Source organism: Macaca mulatta, chromosome 18 (assembly GCF_049350105.2).
Source record: "Macaca mulatta isolate MMU2019108-1 chromosome 18, T2T-MMU8v2.0, whole genome shotgun sequence".
NCBI classification, from domain to species: Eukaryota; Metazoa; Chordata; class Mammalia; order Primates; family Cercopithecidae; genus Macaca; species Macaca mulatta.
The window spans coordinates 65,491,256-65,517,126 of NC_133423.1; the positions used below are offsets into that span (position 1 = coordinate 65,491,256).

Consider the following 25,871-nt stretch of genomic DNA (forward strand, 5'->3'; position numbering starts at 1 on the left):
GAATTAAATCCTGAAAAGAAACCCCACTTGGCATGGACTCAGAATCCCCCTGGCATGATCTAATACCACAGGCAGTCTCTCTTCCTAACTCAGGGCCCAGGTAACACGTGGTAGCACCAGGGTGTGAGCTGCCTGCTCTCCAGTGAGGTTTAGACCAGGCTTTGGGGAGCTGCCTTGAGTATAGCTGAGTTGTCAAATATGTAAGTGATATAAGCCAGAGGGACGTGTGTGTCACTGTAAGGTGTTGACACAGGCCAATCTGATCTGGGACCAGTAGATGCTTAATCCAGTGAGACGAATGGAATGCATTCCTGCTAGAGCCCCTACTACTCTCGCATATGGCAATGCTGCTCCCGGGACTCAAGTGGCTTTGGACTAGTAGGCATTGGCGTGCTGGGCAGGGTTGGGGGCAGGTATATGCTGCTTCCTGGAAAAGGACTGTCACTTACGTCCTAGCCCCCAGTTTCACCTTATCTTGACTCAGATGCTGTCTCAGACTCCTATTCTGCTACTTTTGTGCCTCCTCTTCTCTCTTCATCTCTCTCTGTCTCTCCTCCTGCCCCTTAATAACTGGCCACTCTCCATATTTTCCAGTCTACAGCCCAAAAGGGAAATGGACACATTGATTTAGCTGGTTACTCTCTATGCACTTGGACAGTGTCTCTTGCTCCAGGTCCCCTCACTGGTTGCCCACTGGCCTATGGATACTATTAATTGAATTAGCATCCACCTCTGTCACTGCTTATGCACACAGGGCCTGTTCCCATGGTCATCTTAATGTGAAGTTGGGAAAGCAGCGTTATAGATGATATGCCCGGTATTTAAGGAAAATCAGAGAAGAAAGGCATAGAGACAGGATGCATTCACATTTTGGAGAAACGTACTGTATGCCAGATGGTATATGTCAGGTACCATACTAGGTACTTTATAACTGCATTTATCTAGTTAATTCTCAAAAAGACTTACCTTTTCCCAGTATCAGAGTTTGAGAATCAGAGGGCTGATATTTTAGCATGGCTCTTGGTTAAAGGGTCCAAAGAGGCCTCCCGCCCAAAGTTAGGATTGCCTTCTCTGAGCAACAGAATTCTCACAAATCTGTATAGTCTTAGCTGAACAGGACTAGGGTTCCATCTAGTTGTAGGGTGTTCCTTTTCTCAGCCTTGTTTGTGTGCATAGACACAAACATACACCATGGACACTTCCAAAGGAAGAGTGAATATAGGAAGACAGAATTGGGATCTCTTACTATGGTAAGACAGAGTGTTTGGGGTCCTGGATCCCAGCCAATGCCATCACTTGCATTTCAACATTTCCAAAATAGTTCTTGGAATTCCCACTTTAAAAATGAGAAAACAGACTCAGGAATGTTAATGGACTCTCTGTAAGAGTGCTAGCTGTGCCTTCTCATATTTACTCATCTCTTAACATTCTCTTGCACTCTAGCCAGACTTCCAACCAACTACCCACACCTGTGACTCTGCCTGAGTGAGTCCACCCTGTCCACCTGTAGAGCAGACTGGACTTGCCAGAACTGGCCCTGCAGAAACCTTCAACCACAGCTGACAGGATGGTGTGGAATAACTCTGGGGAGATATGTTCTACATTTGCTCTGAGGGCTTCTCAGTAGAATTCAGCTCCTATTCCCACTGTGCTAACTTGCTCGATAATCCACCCTATATTCTGTGCCTTTCCTTTCTCAGTTCCCTACTGTCCCTGCCAGTGTTTCCTGGAATCAACGCTAAATTAATTAACTTGCTCTCAACCCCTTGACTTAAGGTCTGATTCTAGGGAGCCATGAATGATGACATTGTCCTAAAATCACCCAATTAATAGGTGGAGGACCTGGGCGATCTGACCCAAAAGCGAATGCTCTTCATACTTTGAAGATCTATCCAGGCACCATGCTCCTGACCTCACAACAACTTTCTTCTCTCTTGCACTTTCAGTCTCCATCCCAGGGGAGCACCCCAACTCCCGCCTCCAGGGATGACCCATATCTCTGGCCCCCTGGTGTACCCAAGCCAATCCCGTATTGCAGGGTCATCTTATGGACTCATCCTCCTTGCCTGTGAAAACCTTTTTCTTGCCAATCCATGGCCATAACACACACACACACACACACACATAAAAAGAAAACTTGACATTTTGAAATTGCAACCCAAGACAGCTGGTTCCTTCCTCTTCACCACATTCCAGAGAACAAGAGGAAGAACTCTGTATAACAACTGTATATTAGAACAAAGTGTCAGAGTCAGGGTGCCCCCCTCCATTGCTCCTCCATAACCCTCTTGGACACACACATTATTGTTGGCATTAACTTGAAATGCAAGGGGAGGGGAGGCTGACTGACCAATACTAATTTCAGACAACTAAATACATGGAAATATTAATGAGCCATATCCCAAATCTATTAGATATCTGAATTCCGATGAAGTGTTTAAATCCTAATAGTCAAAACACCAACTTATTCTACTTCTTTCCTACCAAATATAATGTATTGGTTTTTGTTATTCTCATCCACATTTAATATGTACAGACAACACCTAAGAAATAAAATAGAGAAGGCCAAACATTTTGAATGTATTTCATTTATCAAGTTGCAGCTCCTCAATAAGGTTTTGAGTTTCTTTAAAAAACAAACTACTCTGCTAAGATTTACTGGGTTAGAATTAGAGAACTGGACGACATTCCTGACTTCTCCATTCATTTCACAGAGTGACCTTGGGCAAGTTATTACACAAGTCTATCTTGATTTATTTATCTGTAAATTTGCAAACAAAAGAATCATCTCATTTTTCCTACAAAACTTGGAAGGAAGATGGAATGATAAATCTATAAAAGCATATTGAACCCCTTGGGGAGTAGACTTATCTACTTATATACATTAAGCTTATGTCAGTTTTCAGCTTCTAATGGTCTTGTCAAACCACAGCACTATTTCCAATAGAAACTTCTCTTTGACATTCACATTTTGTTACGTCCTCAGTCCTCATATTTTAAGCTTGTTTGGCTTCAAGCAGAAAAAAAATAGGAATTAAATCCAAAAATTGAAAGAACTGGCAAATAAAATCATAGTTTCAATCCTTGCATCCAAGAGGACCATAGAAATTAACTTGTTGGATCAACTTGAATAGCCTCACAACAGAAACAGCTGTTTTGTGTTGAAGCAGTTTAAATATTTTAAAGCTCATAGCTTGGAGAAGACTGATTCAGTAGTTTCTCTCTTTACCCACTCTCCTCAAGTGTTCACTCTTCCTTCCTGTTACCCATATTGTGATTTCTTTTCTTCTGTTTTCTTTCTTTGCCTTTGTCTCCACTTAAGCTTATCTTTTCTCTTTCCTATTTCTGTCTCTCAGTTGTCTTATCCTTCTCTTTTTTCCCACTCGTTTTTATTGCCATTGAACATTTAACTTTGCTACATGTTGTGAGAGAGAAGGAAGAGGAGAAATAGATAAAAAGCAGAGTAAAAAACAAATACTTACCTAAAAACTGCTTATCATATAGAAATTGCTCAAAAATATTCAGTGCCTAAATCAATAAAAATATCTAATATTTATGGAGAACATATTTACATTAAGGAATCTCTACAGGCATTTCCTATAATCCAACAAGGTAGATGCTGTTATTATCTTCATTTTCCAGATAAGGAAACTGAAGCTCAGAAAAACAAGATAACCAAGGTCACCCAGAGAGAAAACGACAGAAGAGGACACATAACCAGTTCTGTCTGACTCAAAACTCCATGTTCTTAACCACCATACTCTCTTGTAACAGGCATGTGCCTGGTGCTTTCCTGACATCAGTTCATTTAACGGACGTTAAACAAGAAATAGATTGCTTGACATACGATGCAGCTGAAAAAAACCAGACGTGACTAAGACAGAGATTTGACACACCAGCTCCAGCAATCGCTGTGTTAACTTGGCACATTATTTAAATTCTGAGCTCAGGTTCTTAATCTGTAAAATGAGCTTATCTTTATCTACTCTTCTGTTTGATGCCGTGATTAAACCAGCTTGCTCCATGCCCTAGCCTATTAACTAGGCTAACAAAATGCAGAATAATATTCAAGAGAGAGGAAGTAAGCCACAGAGACAGGAAATGGAAATGATTCTGCCTGGCTCATAGTTTCTCCCAGATACCCTCCCTCACCTGCGAACCAGGATTCCTCTTTCATGCTTTCCTGCACCAAATTTTTTCTTGCACTTTCATGCACCAAGTTTTTTCTCCATCTCATTACCTCCCATAAGTATAGTTCTTGGTTTTCTTAGTTGTATCTCCCTACCCCACCCTGACCGCAAGGGTGCCCCATAAGATCAGGGACCAAGTCTGTCTTGCTAGCTATACCAGCAACACACAGCCCAGTGCCTGGAGCACAGTTCATGCTCAGAAAACAAGTGTTTAATGAATAACTGAAGGTGGAGGGGCAAAGGGTGAGGATGGAGAGGGAGATGGGGCAGATGGCACTGGATATTAGGACTCCATACTCACATTCTTCCCAGTTGTGCTCGGGGTCTGTTGGAAATGCAGTCACAGTCTTCACCCCTCTCATAACTATGCCATCAGCTTCTGAAGCCCTTGAATCAAGATTTAAGAGGAGTAGCTGTGGCACAGAGGGATCAGGGAGAGACACACTGACCTGTGTCCCCAGAAAAGACTGACTTTTGAGCACCCCACCCTCTCCCATCATTTATCTTATCAATGACTAGAGACAATTAGGTCTCCTTGATGGTGTGAAGAAATATAACTGCACTTCTATCTAGATTGAAGGTAAATCACAAAAGATACATTATTAAGAGTAATATTATAAATTACTCCTTGGGCAGTGCCTTCAAGGCCCATTAATCCAGCTGCGCCTCCACCAGCCAATAACTCCTGAATCTATACCGAGCTTTTCAGTCCTGCTGTCTACCTCCAGCTCTCTAAGGCACCTTAAACTCAAGAGGTCTGAAATTGAAGATAGTGAATGCCCACACCCACCCCAGGTCCCCCACAAAAACTGCTGCTTCTATTTCTTCTCTCAGAGAGGAAATGGGGAGCCATTCTTTACACTTCTGTCACCCTTATGCTTTGAATATGAGCAGTTTCCTAAGTTTGTCTCAACTCCCTTTTTCTTCATTCTTACCCCATTGTCTTAGTTCCTCTCCTAAGGATTCCTGATGGACAATCATAATCATCTTCCAGGAGATCCCTCTGCCCCCAGGCACACCTCCCCACTGCCACCAGAATGTTTGTTTTAAATCATGAATCTTGTCAAGACCTTATTGAAAATTCCCGTCCTATATGTGGTAAAGTCAGACTGTTTATATCGGCCCAAACCCTCCTGGAATGACGCCCAACCCCACCTACCTCTCCCTATCATCTGAGTCTGGCCCCCAAGCAGACTCTTGACGTCAGGGTGCACAGCCCTTCCCATCTCTGGCTTGTCCACCTGGTAGCTTCTCAGTCATCTTCCCAGACTCATCTCAGGCATCACCTCCCTTGTGAAATTTGCCCCCAAAAATCTCTCCAGAAAAATTAAGCACTTTTTTCTTTATTTTCCAAATACCTGACATATCCTTTTATTATAGCAATTATCACATTTTATTCATAAGCTGCTTATTTCCATCAGATCAATTAAACTTTGGTGTCCTTGAAGGGCCACAAATTTTATCTATCTCATCCTTATTTATATAATGCTTAAAACGACATACCGTAGTAGTTCAATATATGTGCATTGACGAATGAATGATCAAAGTCTCAAGTTTTATAGTTTCCATAGGATCCACAATAGTATATAAGGTCTTACAAATGTACAACACTTATCAACAGTATAAAACCGATGTGAATTTGTTGCCTCAATAAGGAGCAGTACAGGAATGATATTCTTTGCTTCAATCAAATTCAAACGTATATTATTAATGTGAGATAGTATTCTTGATGCTAGTGGAGGTTATATAGATTTATGAGACTGCACACTGACATTCAATGAAATTAAAATAGAGCGATCATTACCTAAACAATTAACCTAACAACTACCTAGAATAAAATAAAACACACTAAACAGAGGACTTAACACTCAAACTGGGCCAGTCTTTTCTTTGTATCCTGGACCCTCATTTCTGCTCTCCCAGCTTCCAATAGCATGTTGCTGGAGCCTTTGCCACTATGTTAATAGATTAATTAATTGTGCAATTGTTTACTTAATATACTTTTCCCTATGAGAATACCAACTCCATATAAATAAGGACCGCACGTGTCTTATAAACCCCACCATCTCTGGCATCCAGCACAGCACCTGATGTATAGGAGGTGCTCAACAACTTTGACAGGGAGAAAGAAAGTATAATTCATATCAATGTTGAGGATCAGATAAGAATTCACAGAGGAGATATGCTTGATACAGAACCCCTTGAAAATAACAATAATTGGCCAGGCACAGTGGCTCATGCCTGTAATCCCAGCAGTTTGGGAGGCCGAGGTGGCCGGATCACCTGAAGCCAGGAGCTTGAGACCACCCTGGCCAACATGGTGAAACCCTGACTCTACTAAAAATGCAAAAATTAGCCAGGTGTAGTGGCATGCATCTGTAATCCCAGCTACCCAGGAGGCTGAGGCAGAAGAATTGCTGGAACCCAGGAGGCAGAGGCTGCAGTAAGCTAAGATCACACCACTGACCACTGCTCAGTGAAATAAAAGAGGACACAAACAAATGGAAGAACATACTATGCTCATGGATAGGAAGAATCAATATCGTGAAAATGACCATACTGCCCAAGGTAATTTATAGATTCAATGCCATCCCCATCAAGCTAACAATGAGTTTCTTCACAGAATTGGAAAAAACTGCTTTAAAGTTCATATGGAACCAAAAAAGAGCCCACATTGCCAAGACAATCCTAAGTCAAAAGAACAAAGCTGGAGGCATCACACTACCTGACTTCAAACTATACTACAAGGCTACAGTAACCAAAACAGCATGGTACTGGTACCAAAACAGAGATATGGACAAATGGAACAGAACAGCGTCCTCAGAAATAATACCACACATCTACAGCCATCTGATCTTTGACAAACCTGAGAAAAACAAGAAATGGGGAAAGGATTCCCTATTTAATAAATGGTGCTGGGAAAATTGGCTAGCCATAAGTAGAAAGCTGAAACTGGATCCTTTCCTTACTCCTTATATGAAAATTAATTCAAGATGGATTAGAGACTTAAATGTTAGACCTAATACCATAAAAACCCTAGAAGAAAACCTAGGTGATACGATTCAGGACATAGGCATGGGCAAGGACTTCATGTCTAAAACACCAAAAGCAATGGCAACAAAAGCCAAAATTGACAAATGGGATCTAATTAAACTAAAGAGCTTCTGCACAGCAAAAGAAACGACCATCAGAGTGAACAGGCAACCTACAGAATGGAAGAAAATTTTTGCAATCTACTCATCTGACAAAGGGCTAATATCCAGAACCTACAAAGAACTCAAACAAATTTACAAGAAAAAAACAAACAACCCCATCGAAAAGTGGGCAAAGGATATGAACAGATAGTTCTCAAAAGAAGACATTCATACAGCCAACAGACACATGAAAAAATGCTTATCATCACTGGCCATCAGAGAAATGCAAATCAAAACCACAATGAGATACCATCTCACACCAGTTAGAATGGCAATCATTAAAAAGTCAGGAAACAACAGGTGCTGGAGAGGATGTGGAGAAATAGGAACACTTTTACACTGTTGGTGGGACTGTAAACTAGTTCAACCATTATGGAAAACAGTATGGCGATTCCTCAAGGATCTAGAACTAGAAGTACCATATGACCCAGCCATCCCATTACTGGGTATATACCCAAAGGATTATAAATCATGCTGCTATAAAGACACATGCACACGTATGTTTATTGCAGCACTATTCACAATAGCAAAGACTTGGAATCAACCGAAATGTCCATCAGTGACAGACTGGATTAAGAAAATGTGGCACATATACACCATGGAATACTATGCAGCCATAAAAGAAGATGAGTTTGTGTCCTTTGTAGGGACATGGATGCAGCTGGAAACCATCATTCTGAGCAAACTATCACAAGAACAGAAAACCAAACACCGCATGTTCTCACTCATAGGTGGGAACTGAACAATGAGATCACTCGGACTCGGGAAGGGGAACATCATACACCGGGGCCTATCACGGGGAAGGGGGGCAGGGGGAGGGATGGGGGCGGGGGGAGGGATTGCATTGGGAGTTTTACCTGATGTAAATGACAAGTTGATGGGTGCAGCACGCCAACATGGCACAAGTATACATATGTAACAAACCTACACGTTATTCACATGTACCCTAGAACTTAAAGTATAATAAAATAGAATAAAATAAAATAAAATGGAAAAAAAAAAAAAGATCACACCACTGTACTCCAGCCTGGGCAACAGAACAAGACTCTATCTCAAAATAAATAAATAAATAAAAATAACAAGAATTAGGCTCTCAAATTTATTGCAGACTTAATGAACATTCCACACATTTTCCATTATATTTTTTTAGATACTCGTTTTTTTAAATCTGTAGTTACATGTCTTTCAGCTAACTCTGCAATATCTACTCTTTAAGGATATTTATGGAAAACTATAGCTTTCTGCCATAGCTTACAATTTAGCTGGAGTTAAAAGAGTTTTTCCAACAAAACAATCAAATAGCCATGGAAGCTGGAATAAAATTACTTTCCCTACAGGAGGTACAGACTAAGTGCTATAGTCATTTCAAAGGGAGTAGAATCACTCACTGGAGACCTGGGTGGTTGTCATGGAGAAAGTAGGATTTTTACATCAAACTAGAAGATTTTGAAAGTCCCAAGAAAGGAGGAGACCATGAGTGGGGAATGCCGAGAGCCCAGATAAAAGCAAGTGGAGGACAGGGCATGTGTTAAGAGAGAAGCAAAAAAAAGAAAAAAAAAGAAAAAGAAAAAAGAAAAGAAAAGAGGAGAAGAGGCTCAGCAGCACCAGGCTGCAAATGCCAGCAAAGGAATGGGGACGTTCACTGATGCTAGAGGATCCCGTCCAAAATGTTAAGAAATAAAAAACAAAATGTTTGAGGAAGAATAATTTAGTAATAATTGCAGGGAGACTAATTAGGAGGATAATAAATATCCAATTGGGGGTAATTAATTTAGAAAGATACAAAAATAGAAGTATTATGAGATGTAAAATAGCCAATTGACTTTCCCATTGTTAAAGCATCTCTCAGATTTTGTGAGTGGATGACAGGAAAGTAATAGGACCATTTCAAAAATGGAAAAGAACACAGGGGGAGCCACTTTTGAAGGCAACAGGATAATTTTGGCTTTATTATACGTGTTTGCGTTAGGGACAATCAGAATAAAGTGTCCCAAGGAAAATGGAGATGTAAGATTTTATTCTTTTATTATTGTTGTGATGATGATGATGATGATGATGATGACAGGACTTTGTTGGTATGAGCTTTAAATGTGAAATGTCATTAGCTTTGACTTTAGTAATGTAAACCCCTTAGTCATGGAGCCTTTGCTGTGACTGGAAGAAAATGGAGTTGGGTGGGGGTTAGGAGGGATGTCATCAAACCCAAGTAACAGATTTTATAAGGTGAATGACATTGAGATGAGGAGTTCCAGGAGAAGGTCTGGTGGCCACCCTTGTGGGTCACTGGTGCTTTAGAGAATTAACCCTTTTTGCCATATCTCAATTTGGTTACAGTAGAGAAAACTTACTAGCACTCAATAAACTAGCAGGAGACTAATTTACAATGAGTGGTAAACCTTTCCCTCATGCAGTTATCTCCCCAGCTAAACTAGTCTTTAGAAAGTTACTTGGGAATCAAAGTCTTCCAGCAAAGAGAAATTGATAAACAAGAAAGACATTGCATCTAGTCTAAATGAGGGCTCATGTGACATTCCTACTCTATATCCAAATAATTCCCCTCCTTCTGAAATATTCAAGTCCACTACATTTGATGTCTTTCTCCCCCAGATAGGATGAAAGGAACTTGTCAGGGCTTGTGCCTTATGTTTATACTTTCCTTTCAAATGCTATGACTGCCACTGGAGTACCTGGGGATCTTGTTGAAATTAAAGTCAGGAGCCTTACACTCAGACATTCTGATTCAGGATGTCCACAGTAAGGCCTGGGAATCCAGGTTGCTGGGAAGCCCTTGACGGGTTTGGAGACAGCATTGAGGAACTTTGAACGGATCTGATTTGGCAGGCAGGTTAGACTCGAAGCCTCCACATCTATTTGACTGCAAGCAGCTTCCCATGTGCTTATTTTATTTGTTTTCTCTTTTGCCAAAGGTTTATTTAAACACAGATTCTTGTCACCTTAACAAGAATTGGTCAATTGTTTACGCAAGTTTAACTTGACCTTTTGATCAATGTTGTTTTTCTTCAACAAGGTCCTAAAACAATTGTTTAGAAGACCACTATTAAATTATAAGCACATTTACTTATTCAAGAATTATGTCTTGATCACCTTCTATGCACCAGGCAGTGTGCTTAGTACCACAGAGAGCAAGAAAGATAAGACCTCTCTGCAGTTATATGCTAGTGCAATGGAGGTGGAGTGGGGTGAAAAAGACAACAGGGAAGGAAATAAATCATTTCTCAGTGTGATGAGAAAAATAAACAGGGTTCTGTAGGAAATATTTTGGAAGGGAGGAAAATAACCTAGACAGGATGAATAGGGAAAGCCTTTTTACAGAGGTGACTTTCCAACTGAGAGCTGAAGAATGCAGAGCCAGTCGTGCTGGCTGTTAAGACCTGGGTAACAGTGAAAAGTGGTCAAAGAATTGCAAAGCAGGAAATAACACTGAACTGGAAGGTGAGACAAGGGTGGTCAGAGAGATGGTGGGAATAGTAAAGGCTCTGGTTGATGTGAAGTGGAGAGCTCCTCTGTTAAAAACGAAGTGGTCAAGGAACTGAGAGTTGACTGGATGTCAGAGTCAATAAACGTAATGACAGGAGCTGAGTTAGAAGCTGGAGTGCATAAAGTGGACAGATCAGTGATAAAGGTAGATGACAACAAGAGGAGGGGGAAAGGGAGACTTAAGGAGAATACTTTGATTTCACAGAAGCAGGAGGCTTAGCTGGGTGATGTCCTGGAAGCAGCCGTGGTCTGCAGGGAAATCACTCCCTATCTTCTGGCTGGAGAGACAAGTAGTTTAAGGAAGTGAAGTTTCATCTACTTGAGAAAGTGCAAGAGACACAGAGTGTTGGGAGTCAGCCAAGTTTCATTTACAGAGTCTTGGAAACAAACATTCCAGAAATCCCTGGAGATTAAAGGGGAATTTGATGGCCACAAAGCAGAAAGTCCAAAGGCCACAGGGGAAGGTGGATTTTGTTTTTGTTTCTGATTGTCAAGCAGAGAAGAGACCTGGTGAGGGCATATGTAGGGACACACAAATTACAGACTGAATAGTAATGGACAAATGGGGAGCCTTGAAATTCACCAGGTCCCTGGGATTAAAGCACTGTAACTACTACTACTGCTGCTGCTGCTGCTAAAACAACAATAATAGTAGTTATTATGTATAGCGGTAATAGCAGAAGTAATAGTACAAATATCATGGCAGTTTTATATTTGGCCTGTACTAAGTATTTTCCATGCATGTGTACCGATAACCCTATGATCTGTCAAACCACAGTCAAATTTTGTATTTTCAGTGACAACTTCATGTACTACAAATCACTGATTAGAGTAAAGAAGTATAAAGGGCTTTGAAGTAATCCTGGCAGTCTCTGGAGAAGACAGCAGACAAATGGTTTTAGAGTTAAAACTCCAAATAGATGGTCCAGTGGTATGGAAGATTTGGATGGTTTGGCTGTGTCCCAACCCAAATGTCATCTTGAATTGTAGCTCCTATACTCCCCACTTATCGTGGGAGGTAATTGAATCATGAGGGTGGGTTTTTCCCATGCTGTCCTCGTGATAGTGAATAAGTCTCACGAGATTTGATGGTTTTAGAAAGGGCAGTTCCCCTGCATATGCTCTCTCTTGCCTACCACCATATAAGACATGCCTTTGCTCTTCCTTTACCTTCTGCCATGATTGTCAGGCCTCCTCAGCCATGTGGAATTGTGAGTTCATTAAACATGTTTTTCTTTATAAATTACCCAGTCTCGGGTATGTCTTTATTAGCAGCATGAGAACAGAGTAATACACGGGGCTATACACTTTGGTATATGGTGTTCAGGGGCTTATTCAAACAGTCCTCTTGCACTAGAAAAAAAGCAGTGCCCTTCAACCTCAGCTGGTGGAATGACCACGATGTCTGGAAGTGGCTCCATGAACAGTGCTTCATTCCTCTGTTCTATTGCTTAATTTGCTAGAAAATTACTAATTATCCTTGAAGACCTAATTCCATTCACTCATTCACTTGTTCATTCCACAAATATTTGAGAGAAATTATTATAGGCTATAGACCATTCTAGACACTCTTAGGGATACAATAGTTTAAAATTGTGTATATACACACATACACATATATACTACATATATATGCAATCATGTGTATCATGTGTATATATATATATTTGCAATCATGTTTATATTCCCTAGGAAACTTTCCCCACTACTGCCTCCACCTCTAGGCTGATGACACCATGCATTATGCCCGCAGCACAGAATTTATTCATTTACTTTTCCAATAACATGCTGAAAACCTTATATGTATATCTCAATCCATTCCTCTCCACACCATCCTTTTCAAGTCTAAGTAAGATCATGTTACTTACAAAAGTTCCCTAGTTTACCCAGAGTAAACGCCAATGTCCTTAAAATTTTCATCCCTACCAGAGGATGCCACCTTGTAAATCCCATCTTCCATGTCTTCTTTTACTGCGAGAGTTGTAGGAAGGATGTGGCAAGATGAACACTATGTAGTAAATGGACTCATTCATCCTGCTGGAAAGATAACTACATTTTTACTCTACCTTGATACAACTTTATGGAGCAGGACGTGAAGTAGACTTTTCTGGATTCCTTAGTCATTCTTCACTTGGGAAAAAGGGAAGGTCTCATACATTAATGAGATTGTATACTACGATCATAATAAATTCTTAAATTATTGTGATAACTACTTTAGAAAAATAGAGCATTTTCCCAGAAAAAAAAAAAACACATGACTTTTTGTAAGCACTTAGAAAACTGAAATGGTCATCAAGATTTATAATTAGGCTTGACACAATTTTAAGTTGTAATTTATGATTTTGAACTACTCTGTGCATTACAGAGTGCTCCCTAAAAACAACAAAAGTTTCAATCTCAAAACATCTCCAGTTTGTATCTACATTCAGGTGCACAAACTAAAACAGTACTTGAAGATGACATACTTATTAATATCCCAAAAGTCATAGATGCCCAGAATGGTTGAGTTACATTCTATTGCATTACGGGTAAAGCCAGAACAAAAATACAGGGCTCTTTCCTCTCTATGCTGTAGATGCCATTTCTCATTGCTACATTTTCTGTGAAGAAGCTCACTACAAAATGTATATTCAGCATGCCTTGCTAAATTGTTCTGGCAGCTTATATGAAATATGCTCTCCTCGATAGTATTTTAAAACAAATATGTTAAGTTCCTTATCTAGTATACCCACACTTGTGACTGTGCTTTCAACATTTCTCCTTCTTTATTTTAACAGAACCCCAAGTTTCACATGCCTGAGGATGTAAGAGAAAAAAAGGAAAATCTTCTACTCAATTCTGAGAGATCTACTAGGGTCTTAACAAAGACCAGTTATTCGCAAGGAGGGGATCAAGCTTTAAGTAAGTCCACAGGGTCACCAACAGAGAAGTGGAGGATTGAAAAACATCAAGGAGCTAAGACTGTTTTCAACAAGTTCAGCAACATGCATTGGCCAGTGGACATTCACCCTTTAAACAAAAGTTTAGTCAAAGACAACAAATGGAAGAAAACTGATGAGATCCAAGAGAAACGAAGGTCTTTCCTTCAGGAGTTTTGCAAGAAATATGGTGGGGTGAGTCATCATCAGTCACATCTTTTTCATACGGTATCCAGAATCTATGTAGAAGATAAACACAAAATCTTATATTGCGAGGTACCTAAGGCTGGCTGTTCCAATTGGAAAAGAATTCTGATGGTACTAAATGGATTGGCTTCCTCTGCATACAACATCTCCCATGATGCTGTCCACTACGGGAAGCATTTGAAGAAGCTAGATAGCTTTGACCTAAAAGGGATATATACCCGCTTAAATACTTACACCAAAGCTGTGTTTGTTCGTGATCCCATGGAAAGATTAGTATCAGCCTTTAGGGACAAATTTGAACACCCCAATAGTTATTACCATCCAGTATTTGGAAAGGCAATTATCAAGAAATACCGACCAAATGCCTGTGAAGAAGCATTAATTAATGGATCCGGAGTCAGGTTCAAAGAGTTTATCCACTACTTGCTGGATTCCCACCGTCCAGTAGGAATGGACATTCACTGGGAAAAGGTCAGCAAACTCTGCTATCCATGTTTGATCAACTATGATTTTGTAGGGAAATTTGAAACTTTGGAAGAAGATGCCAATTACTTTTTACAGATGATCGGTGCTCCAAAGGAGCTGAAATTTCCCAACTTTAAGGATAGGCACTCTTCCGATGAAAGAACCAATGCTCAAGTCGTGAGACAGTATTTAAAGGATCTGACTAGAACTGAGAGACAATTAATCTATGACTTTTATTACTTGGACTATTTAATGTTTAATTATACAACTCCATTTTTGTAGTTTGCATTCATTTTCTAAAATCCTGTATATACTTAATGATGATGAGCTCAAATCAGCTACTGTAATTTTTCTATAATTCTCTGTATGAGAGAAATTTAACTAAGTGCAGTTGTCTTGATTTAATGTAGATTTTTACCAAATAGTATGACACCAATTGGCACAAAGTTATAGGAAAATCACCCACAGGAGATGTAAACAACTTGAGTTGCTCTAAAATGTTTGGAAAAGAGCTGCTTTTGCATTATGAATTATATTGTTGAAGCAATAACCTAGCCAGCTGTTGCATTAGCTAAAGCAGCCTCTTGCAATGGTAGGAAAAAAGGATCTAAAATAGCATGAGTGTATGTCTATATCCTGGAATTTATCGTCTAAAATGCATGAATATATTTTTAGCAGTCTGTGGCATATTAATCAAACTGTTGAATTGTTTTCTTACACCCTGGAAATCTTTCTATCAACTATAATGATAAATCCATTTTGAAGTGGTATTTTGGACTTAGGCATTTTACTTTAGATTGGAAGGCATTATGTGATTTACAATATGAGAATACAACAGAAAAACCAGATGAGGCTGTGGCTTTTTATATTCAACAGCCAATAAAAAATGTACAACATGCTAAGATCAAAGCAACAAAAGCAACCTTTTTCTTCCAGAAAAACTTAAGGGAATTGATTCTGTTTTCTTTTGAGCCCTCCACAAAGAGACAAAATGAACACAAGCACTAAAGGTCTACATTTCTGAAGTAGGCAGTTGAGAAGCTTAAGTCTCTTCAGATATAAATGTGCTCCTAATTCTGGTTTAATTGGGCAGGGGGGAAATTGTTTCAGGATGGAATAATCATCAAAAACAAAAGTTGCCATTCTGAATATGGAACTCAAACAATAACAAAGTTTTATAAGTATATTGTTTGAATCAAAGCATCGTGTGCATAGTTTTATATGTGGAATACACCCTAAGAATAGCTTTTGTTTTCAGTTTAATTATTCAGCTTAGGAATGACTTTTTAAAAACTAATATACCACTTCAAAGATAGGTTATGTTCTAGAGAATAAACATAAAAATATCTGCTAGAAATGTGTTTAATAGGCTTATGCATAAGCAAATTAAGGTATTTTCTTTTTAAGTTTAAATATTCTATACTAACAAAGTCAAATACCGTTGCATTCAAATATTAAATCAAAGTCCTTAGAAAAATAGGTCCATGTGTCACCCTTATGAATAGTTGTAATGCATTTTGGAATTTTTTTCCAAGGGATCCTAAATTGGATCGCTTGGGGAAAAAGAGGGATCATTTTGGATGGGAAACATTTGGATGGGAAACCTACTTTAATTGGTCGACTATTACCCTGAGTTAAGAAAATCACAAGTCTTTCAAACCCTGCTTAAATGCTTTTCCTGAACATCTTCCTCTTCCTAAACTATCATTTTTTTCTTACCAGTAAATATTCAGTAATGGCTTTCAAAGAACAGTAGGTATTAATATTTGAATGTTAATAGACCAAGATAGTTACAGTCATACTTATTTCATTTTGATTTTCTATTTCATGGCTGAGTATTCATGAATTGCTTTGCTCCTTACACACACCTGCCGTGTCCCATCTGTGTCTCCTAAGGAGTGAGTAAACTGCAATGGGCTGAGAGATCATAAGTATTAAACCTTCTAATCCAACCTTTTACTACTTTTCCATGCCATTAACTCTTGCCTCTAGACCATACACTTAAGCTGTGCTCTCAGTTTTTAAGAAGTTTTACTCTGGAGTAATCTAAATTACATAATTTAAAATTTTGCTACACCATGAAGAGTAGATTCCTTGTAATTTAGGGAAATTGAAATTATCTTTTTATGGAGAGACAAAATAGAAAATATTCCAGAAGCCTAAAATTTTATTCCTAAGCAACACAAAACTTGCTTTATATGAAATCTGCTATAAAGAATAAAGGCAATTTCCTCAAAGGTATTCCTAAAACTATATAAGGAACAAACAAAGAACTTTTCATAGCTTTAGAAAGAAAAAAATAGAAACAACAGTCCTACCTCTCTTATTGGCATGTGTAATGCATCGGGCAGGGTAGCACGCATAACTGTGTAACTGTTTGGCTTTGACGATGGAGAGGAGGGATGAGTGGAGGAAAATGATACCCAGCGTTCTCTACGGAAAGCTGTTATGTACCTTTTGCTGTATATGTTCCTTTCCTGACCCTTTCCAACAAGCCCATGTCACCATGGGTCATTCTTTTCCTAAATGGGCTCTCTGATGCCAAGTGACACCCTGTGTAGTTACAAGTTCCAGAAACCATGCATGTTTTTGCCAAGTAAGAACAAACTTTTTATATACCTGCTCTTCATTTTAGATGAGTTATTTTCATGTTAGGACCAAAGAAGCCAGTCATCATCCTGGATTACATGTGAGTTTAAAACCCAACTCCATTCTTCTCTCCTGACTTATGTGGCTTTGCAGACCAGCTCACATTCACCTTTGTCATTTCTGCCTGTGCATAAATCCAGGTGGGAACACCACTGTTCTTTAGGACCATCACAATTTCATGAATTTAATTCCTAAAGGCAAGTGACCAAATCCAGACTCATCTTCCAGATGTCCAAAGTTCCCATTTTAACGTTAGGTGCAATTATAAGTCCTCCAATTGAACCCTAAGGATCCTATTTGTTTTTATAGGCAGCAGTAACACAATGGGCAGGCCCCTTTGCTCTGTTATTCCCCTGTCTGCATTACTATCAGGGTAACGAGTTGGCAATTAAATCCAAAACCACAGTTATGTAACCTGTAAACTATCTATAGATGTGCAGTGTTGATGTGATTGTGCCCAGAAACTGCCATAAACTTCAATGGAAACGTACGAAGAGGACATCCAGTTTTCGGATTTTCTCCAACGTTTAGAAATATCTATGAATTCAATGGAACTGTGAGGCCACTTGCTAGATGTCTATAAAACATTCTCTAGCAGAAAATAATATTATTATTATTAAGGAATTGGTAGTTCTAATTCAAGAACTACTTGTATGTCATGTTTAATTAGAAAGAGAAAAAATATTTTGACATTTTATTCATGTATTATTATTCTTATCTCCTAAAATGTATAGTGTTTAGCAGAAGGAATATATAAGAAGATGCAGAGAATTTTGAATATTAGAATGCCCTTTGAAAAGATCACTTGCTGAATTAATAGAATTTGGGATTAGGCTAGGACTACAGTAAATGTCTCCTTCCTGTTCATTCTCATATGGCCTCTCAGGGCATCCCAGTCTCTAGGCTTCATGGGGCATGATGAAGCAGAAGTTTTGCTCAGGGCTAACCCTCCCAAGATCTCTGATACTTGAAAAAGGATTGGCCAAAGGCATTTATTTATAGCTCAACTACCTGAGAACCTTAGACCAAGGCTAATTCAATTTAGTCCTACCTTTAGGCTCATACCTTCTCAATCTCAATCATGATCATTATACAGTAATTGTACGCATGATCCTAGCTAACATTTATTCAATACTTACTGGGTGTCAGGCACTCTTCAAGTAGTTTACATGCATTAATTTAATCTCCATAGCCAGTCTAACATAGGTGCTACTTTGTAGCCCTCTCCCTTCCCATCTATCATAAAGGAAAGTAAAGCAGACTATAGCTGAGTAACTTGCCTAACGAGACACGGATGATAAGTAGGTCAGAAGCCAGGATGAAGCCAAGCAGCAGATGCCACTACCAAACTCTTTGTTTAGAATACTACAAACAAATATTTACTTTTGCTTTCTGTTACCTGTCAGGATAGGTAGAGGCAAAAAGAATATATTGGAATCCTGAAATTCTTTCCATACAAATATGTGTGTGTGTGTGTGTGTGTATTTAGCTAGTTAGTTATCACATTTCAAATCAGCTTATTTCTTTATTCCTGCTGAGTTCAACTGACAGGTTCAAAGATTTTGGAAGAAATTAGGTTTCCTCCCCACAACTTTTTTTTAATCCTTAGTTAATCATGGGACACAATGTTTTTAAGAAGAAAAAAGTCCCTGGAACAAATTTAGCCTTACGAAAACGAAATATCATTTCCTTGTCAAGAAATTACAGATAGCTACATGAGCGGTCAAGGATAAGCAGAATCTAAGAGGAGGAAAGTTCAGGCAAACTTTCCTCACATAGGCCCCTGACAGCCACTGCAGATGGTCATGGTTCAGCAAGCTAGTCACACACAGTGAGAACCACTCCTGCTGGAAACAGAGCAACTGTGCATTGTCCCCCTCTTCCTGAGTCTCCATCCCTAGTACTAGCTTGTAGTCAGATTACCCTGAGCCTACACGGGAAGACTACAGAAAAGAATAGAGGAGCAAGTTGACTTAAACCAACTGAAAAACACCACAAAACCAGGTGAAAATAAATAAGCTCTTGCTAGAAGATGGCAGACTTTTCCCAGGCCTGTGGACATTACCTGAGGAAGGCCAGGTCTGGGGAGTTCAACAGAACATTGCCTCATATCATTTCATTCTCAGAATTTCCTAGTCAGTCACATCTTAGTTTTTCACCAGGATCATATCCTTCCAGGCAAAAGTATTTAAATCCATTTAAGCAGTCATCTTTTTCCATCCCTAAACTGCTCCTCAAGTCTCACACTATATTTGGAATGCTCCCTTCTCTATATATCTGGACATTCATTTCTTGTTAACTCACCAAGGAATCTCTTGAGATTACTCAATTTTGAAATCTCATCTCTTTATGAGCTCCCTGATAGATAGAAAAAGACAACGTGGTTTTCCCCTGGTGTAACATGCATCAGATTATTCTCTTACCAATAAATGCAGGCATCCCTTTCCTCAATTTTTTTTTTGTAGGGAGGTTCATTAATTTATTTGTTCATGTGCTATTTATCTCACTTTATATGAATATAAAATATCTGTTGTTTTTGTAATGTCTTAGGTCTTCCAAGAGGAAAGGAACTGTATCTGTTGAATTCACTTTGTACCGTATCTAGCAAAGCACTCAGTGGAAAGCGTTACTTTAACAGATGCTTTCGATGCTGTTGTTTAAAGGTTCCTGTACAACTTCTTTTAGTGTAGAATTTGTATATTTCTGCCTGTGACATTCAGGCATCTCTAGGACCAGAGGATCTGAAAGGAAGGTGCTGGAGCAGGGCAGCTGAGGGAAGGGAGCTGAGCCGCACACCTTTTCTACACTAATAGTCATCTCTTGACCTGAAGGATAGTTGCAGACACTGCAATCTTTTACATTTCTAAGAAAAGGCAGTTGCTTGATTGTTTGGGGAAGAAAATGTTGGAAAAAAAACGCATGATTCTGATCAATATAAGAGCCATTAACTGGGGATCTACTCAGTAGCAGACACTGGAAAAATACTTTACATACATTCATTTAAAGACATGAAGTGTAAGTCTAATTATTTCCAAAAATAACTTTCAAAAAAAATCAGTCGAGTATTTTTCCACGTATCATTTCATGAATGAGAAAACTGAGTATCAAAGAGTTTTAATAACTGTCTCTCTGGCCCCAAAGCTAAGACCATGCATTGGCAGCCCGTGGGGTAGATCTGGCTACAGATATGTTTGGTCTGGCTGACAGTGCATTTTACTTAACATCTGAATTAGTTGCCAACATTGGGCCTCATTAATGACAGAGGATTTGTTGCCCTACATTCTATATGCCCACCTGAAAATAGTTGGACAGAGGCAAGGTCAGTCCCTTTAGGTGAGGTTGGAGATCTCTTAGTTGTTCACACTCTACACTAATCCACCATCACTCATTCACCTTACTTGCCTGGCCCCTAAGCATCTCACTTTTCAAGTCCTGCTCTGAAGTGCGTATTCCTTCCCCCGCCAAGCTTCCAAAGGAAATCAACTCCTGAACATTCTCCTTGACCCGATCTGTGTTGTGCAGGTAGTGAGGTATCCCTTTCTGGGTTTCCATCTCCTTGCTCACCATGCTGCTTGCCCTTTGGTCCTATATCCAGTGGGATCTCCAAACAGTATTTCATTGTTTGGGGAAGTCTCTTATGACCAATGACAAAGGTGTTGGGAGAAATCCAGTACCAATTTTTGGCATCTTTCTGTCGTAGCCACTGGGTCCCCTGGCAACAACATTCCTTCCTACCTCCTTCTGCAGAGATGAGTCATTCTCTCAGGCTCTTGGAGCTCTAGTATCTAGGGACAGAAACTGGCTCCCACTGCTGCCTCCAGACTGCTATTCTATAACCTTCATCCAAAAATCTCTTGTTTTACAGGTGTACCCACTTCCTCAACTCTGAAAATTACCTGCTTCCCAGCCTTCTCTGAGGATTCTTCTTTCTGATTTATAACATGCCTCTCCACCCCACTTCCTGCTATTATCTCGGTGATTGTAGCACCCCCAGTAACATTCTACTCTCTTTGCTTCTTAATGCTCTGATTACCTCCTCCTCCTCCTCCTCCTCCTTCTATATGTAGAGAGCTGGAGAAAACAGGAGAAAGGATAGCTATGACTTTTGTCCTCAAATACCAGTAAAACTGTAGTAAAATACACAGTATCTCATTTTATGCATTCATTTGCTGAAAATGTTTCCAAAGTTTAGAAAAATGATTTTTGGATGTACTATATAATAAATAAAAATGCACTCAGAATGCTAGAGTATCTACCAATTTAAAAGAACAATATTATTAGTTTGACTGTAATTATCCTTAAGAAAAAATAAGCCCCGATTTCACTTCTCAATTTCTGAAAAAATAGTGTATGGACCACCTGTATCAGAATTAACCTACTTTTTGTTAAAAAGAGATTCCCAGACCCCATCCAAGATATACAGAATTGAAATCTCTATGAAAACCACTTGGAAATTTCCTTTTTAATAATCTCTTGGGGTGCTTATAGACAGCAGAGTCTGATCCTCATGTGTGTGTGAATTTTTAAAGTCCTGGTTGATTATAAGGGATAAAACCTGCTCTTTTCATTCTGTCACTGTGTTGAAAAGTTAACAACTCTCAGCTCAGAGAATTATCAGCGGGTATTGGTACCAAAGTCCTCTGTAGGATTTTGACCAGCACTGAAGCAGAAACTTGGCGTCCCAAGTCTGCCAAGTGCAAGAACTAGAGCTGAAATGATGAAGTGAGTGATGGGGACAGCACTGGGCACTGCCCAAACTTTTTGAAAACTTTCACAATGAAATGGGGAAATGGAAACTTTCCTCTGTTTGAAATACAAAGGACAAACGTGTACTGAAGGCAATTTTGGCAACTCAACTTCACATTGAACAAGTGAAGACAATATGAGTTTCTCCAATAAAAAATAAAAAGCTGTTTTCAAATTGACCTAAGATGATTGAAAATGGAAAATATTTGCTATTTGGATTATTAGTTTGAGAGCAAGTGCCCCAGGAAATATTCTGCAATTTAATTTAAATGGTTAGAATGTACATTTTCTTGAACTTCATTAAAGGATTTGTCTCCTTTTGCCTTTCTACTATGTTGAACCATATGACATTGCCAACATTTGACTGACTCTCTGACATACAAACACAGCTCTTTCATATGGGTCCACTAACAGTTCCGCTGCTACCTACCCAATTCTAGCCACATTGGCTCTCCTCAGAACTATTGGAAATAGCCTCTGAATAGAAGTCCTGCTTTTTTAAATTTCTTTCTTTAAAAATTACTTTTCTCTTTGCTTTTTTTCTTCTTTTGATATGTTTAATTGTGGCAAAATAACATAACATAAAATTTTATCATCTTACCATTTTTTGGTATCCTTTTAATGAATATTTTCCTATCCCTCCCCATCTTACTTGTTTTTTTGTTTTTTTGTTTGTTTGTTTGTTTTTGAGATGGAGTTTCACTCTTGTCGCCCAGGCTGCAGTGCGGTGGCACCATCTCTGCTCACTGCAACCTCCACCTCCTGGGTTGAAGCAATTCTCCTGTCTCAGTCTCCTGAGTACCTGGGACTACAGGTGCCCACCACCATGCTCAGATAATTTTTGTATTTTTAGTAGAGACGTGGTTTCACCACATTGGCCAGGATGGTCTCGATCTCTTGACCTCTTGATCCGTCCTCCTCAGCCTCCCAAAGTGCTGGGATTACAGGCATGAGACACCATGCCTGGCCACCATTTTTTAAGTGTACAGTTTAGCAGCATTAAGTGTGGTTGTGCAAACATCACCACTATCCCGTCACATACCTTTCTTCCTTGTGAAAAATGGATACTCTGCACCTATTAAACAACTCCACTTTTTGCCCTTCTCCAGCTCTGGCAACCACCATTCTACCTTTTGTCTCTACAAATTTGATAACTTAAAATACCTCATATAAATGGAATCATACAGCATGTGTCTTTTCGGGACTGGCGTATTTCTCTTAGCATAATGTCCTCAAGGTTCATCCATATTGAAGCATGTACCAGAATTTTTTTTCTTTTTAAGGCTGAATAGTATTCCATTCTCATTGCCTGGCCTCAGGCTCTCAATACTATAACCCATTCCCAGCTTAGTCACCTGATACCTGCATCAAACCCACTATTATCCAGCCACATTGAACCATTACATTCTCTGAAAACATCTCTTGCTTTTTCCCCTGTTTTGCTCACACTATTACACTGCCTGAAGTGTCCTTTATTTCTCTTTAAGGACCTTCACATGGGTGTCCCCTCCAAGAGTTGCCTGCCCCACATGACCATCCCACATTCAGCTCGGTCTACCCTCTCTGCTTGGGGACTCTCTTCCACTCTCCTTGCTTTAACTTCACCATTAGGCTGATGGTTCTGAAATCTTTTTCTAGCCCTTATGTCTATCATGAACTTCGATTCAGATTCCCAATTTCTTGTGGGACTACTTCATCTAGATGTCTCACTAGAGCTTCCAACTCAACATGACCAAAGCTGAACTCATCACCTAACCCCCAAACCTGCTTTCTCCTTATTTGGTGGCAGCACCATCTATCTACTCCATCTCCTGGGTTAGGAACCTAGAAGTCAACCCCGATTTCTCCCTGAGCTGACTCCTCACAGCCAGAGAATTCAGAAAGCCCATTAACTTCACTGCCTGACTTTTTCTCAAGCTTCTGCTCTCCTCCCATCCACTCTGCTAATATCTAAGTTCAGACTCTCACCTTCTCCAGTCTACAACTCTACAATAATCTTGAACTTCTCTCCCACTCTCATTTCCCTCAATGCCATCCTCCATACAGCTGCCCTTGTAATCACTTTAAAATGCAAACCCAATTCCAGTTCTGTTTCCCACTATACATTCTATATCCTGCATGATCTCGATTCTTTTTCAGGCATATTTCCGGCTAATTTCTGCCTCCTGGCTTAATCTCCAACAACCTAGAATGGACATAGTAGCCTAACATTGGATAGTTTTCTGCCTCCTGGGTCTACTCAGCTTTTCCCTCTATTGGGGCACCCATCTACCCCCCTTCACCTCCCCAACACTTCCTAATCCTAAACTCTGCTCAGGGAGGCATTCCTCATCTCTGCCTGGCTCAGATGGGATGCTCTGCCCTGAGCACTATGAGTGATTGGGAAGCAGGATTCTATGTAGGATGGTTAGAAGCCTGGGGCTTGTCATGAGTAAGAACCGGGTTTGAATTCCATATCCTCAACTTTCAAATGTTGGGACCTCTGAAATTGATTTAACTTCTCTCAGTGCCAGTTTTCTCATCTGAAAAATGAGGACAGAATACCTACCTAGTAAGGGGGGTATGGGAAATGCATGTAAAGTATTTAATAAGTGCTCAATAAAATAAAACTATTGATTTATCTCATAGCCTGTACATATTTCTATCTCTGTGCTGGAAGAATTCTAATGATTTATGTATGTGTCTTGCTTAGTAGAATCAATTCCTTGAAAGTTAAAGTTTGTGTCTTGTTCATCCTTGTAACCCCAAAGAAGATACTAGTTAAGTTGTTGAAGAAATGAATGCAGCAACACATCCAGTACACCGGTTCCTGCGTTCATGTGGTACTCTGTCCTTCCCTTAAGGTACATTCTGACTTGTATTATAATACTACGAACATGTGTCTTCTGTTTCCTGTTAGATTCTAAGTTATCTGAGGTCAGGAATCACGTCTTACTCAATAAATGTACATACATCAAATTAAATTTGAGGCTTTCAAATGTGGATTCTTCATAATTGAATTAATGGTTTAGAATAGCAGGCTTCCTAGCCAAACAAAGAAACGAATAAGTAAACTAAAAATCACTTTGTTCAATCATCTTCAACCCTTTTCTTTCCATCAGCACTACACCCTGACCATGATGAACTTTTATCTCCTCAAATAAGCCATGCTTTTCTCTGCCTTAGGGCCTTTCTATGGGCTGCTCTCTGAGTGTCGAATACTATCAGACAATCTAATACATCACTGTTTTCAGAAAAGCCTTTCCTGGTCCACAGATCAGGCTTATTCATTCATAGTTACATTCCCACTGCAAGATGAGATGGTTCTCTGGGTCAGGGAGTGTCTCTTAGGTTTCTTCTGTTTTTCTCAGCCCCAAGCGTGTAGTCAACATTCAGTAAACTCTGTTGACTGACTAAATAAACAAAGTTCTGAATTTCAGTCTTCCTCTTTTCTAAGACATTGGCAAATGCTAGACTGAAACGGATTACACAGGAGTTACTCTACCAGAATTTACTTAAGACTAAATTCCTAAAGACTGCATTACAGCAACAGAAGCCAAGACAGTATTAGTGCTTTGCTCTACAGCAGAAAAGATTGGGGAAAATTAAAAGGTGACCTCTATGTCGACCAAAAGCATTGGCTAGTGTAATTTAGCTTGGCATTAATGTGGTAATGGAACTTGTCCAGTAATTGAAATGAGCAGGGGAAGGCTTGAGAACAACTATTCTGTTCACACAGTTGGTCAGCAGTCCATCTGGATCCGGAGCTCTGTCTTGCTGAACCCCTGATGAGCAGTGTTTATTTCCAGTGTGGAGTCTGTAGAACAGGTACCCCTCCTTCTAGGCATTGCTTGCCTGTAGAGGCTTTGCCATCCTTCCTCACTCATGTAATCTACTGAACTTTGGTACACCCCTCCACACAAAACTTAATGAGGCTCATCATGACTGATACCTTGTACTCATGACAATAGACAAAACCCCAACCAACCCTCCACTAATTTAAGTGATTTTATGAAGTCTATAAA

The 25,871-nt window shown here is 39.6% G+C and overlaps 1 protein-coding gene across 3 annotated transcripts in view; it reads left to right on the forward strand.

Annotated features, from left to right (window-relative positions):
• Positions 1–24,830, forward strand: part of CHST9 (carbohydrate sulfotransferase 9) — a 292,759-nt gene extending 267,929 nt beyond the window's left edge. For 2 of the 3 annotated variants that reach the window (XM_077974631.1, XM_077974632.1), the window contains one exon: positions 13,660–24,830. In XM_077974631.1, coding sequence (XP_077830757.1) covers positions 13,660–14,754 — 1,095 coding nt within the window. In that variant the 3' untranslated portion in view covers positions 14,755–24,830. 3 annotated transcript variants of the gene reach the window in all.
• Positions 24,831–25,871: the final 1,041 nt, after the last annotated feature.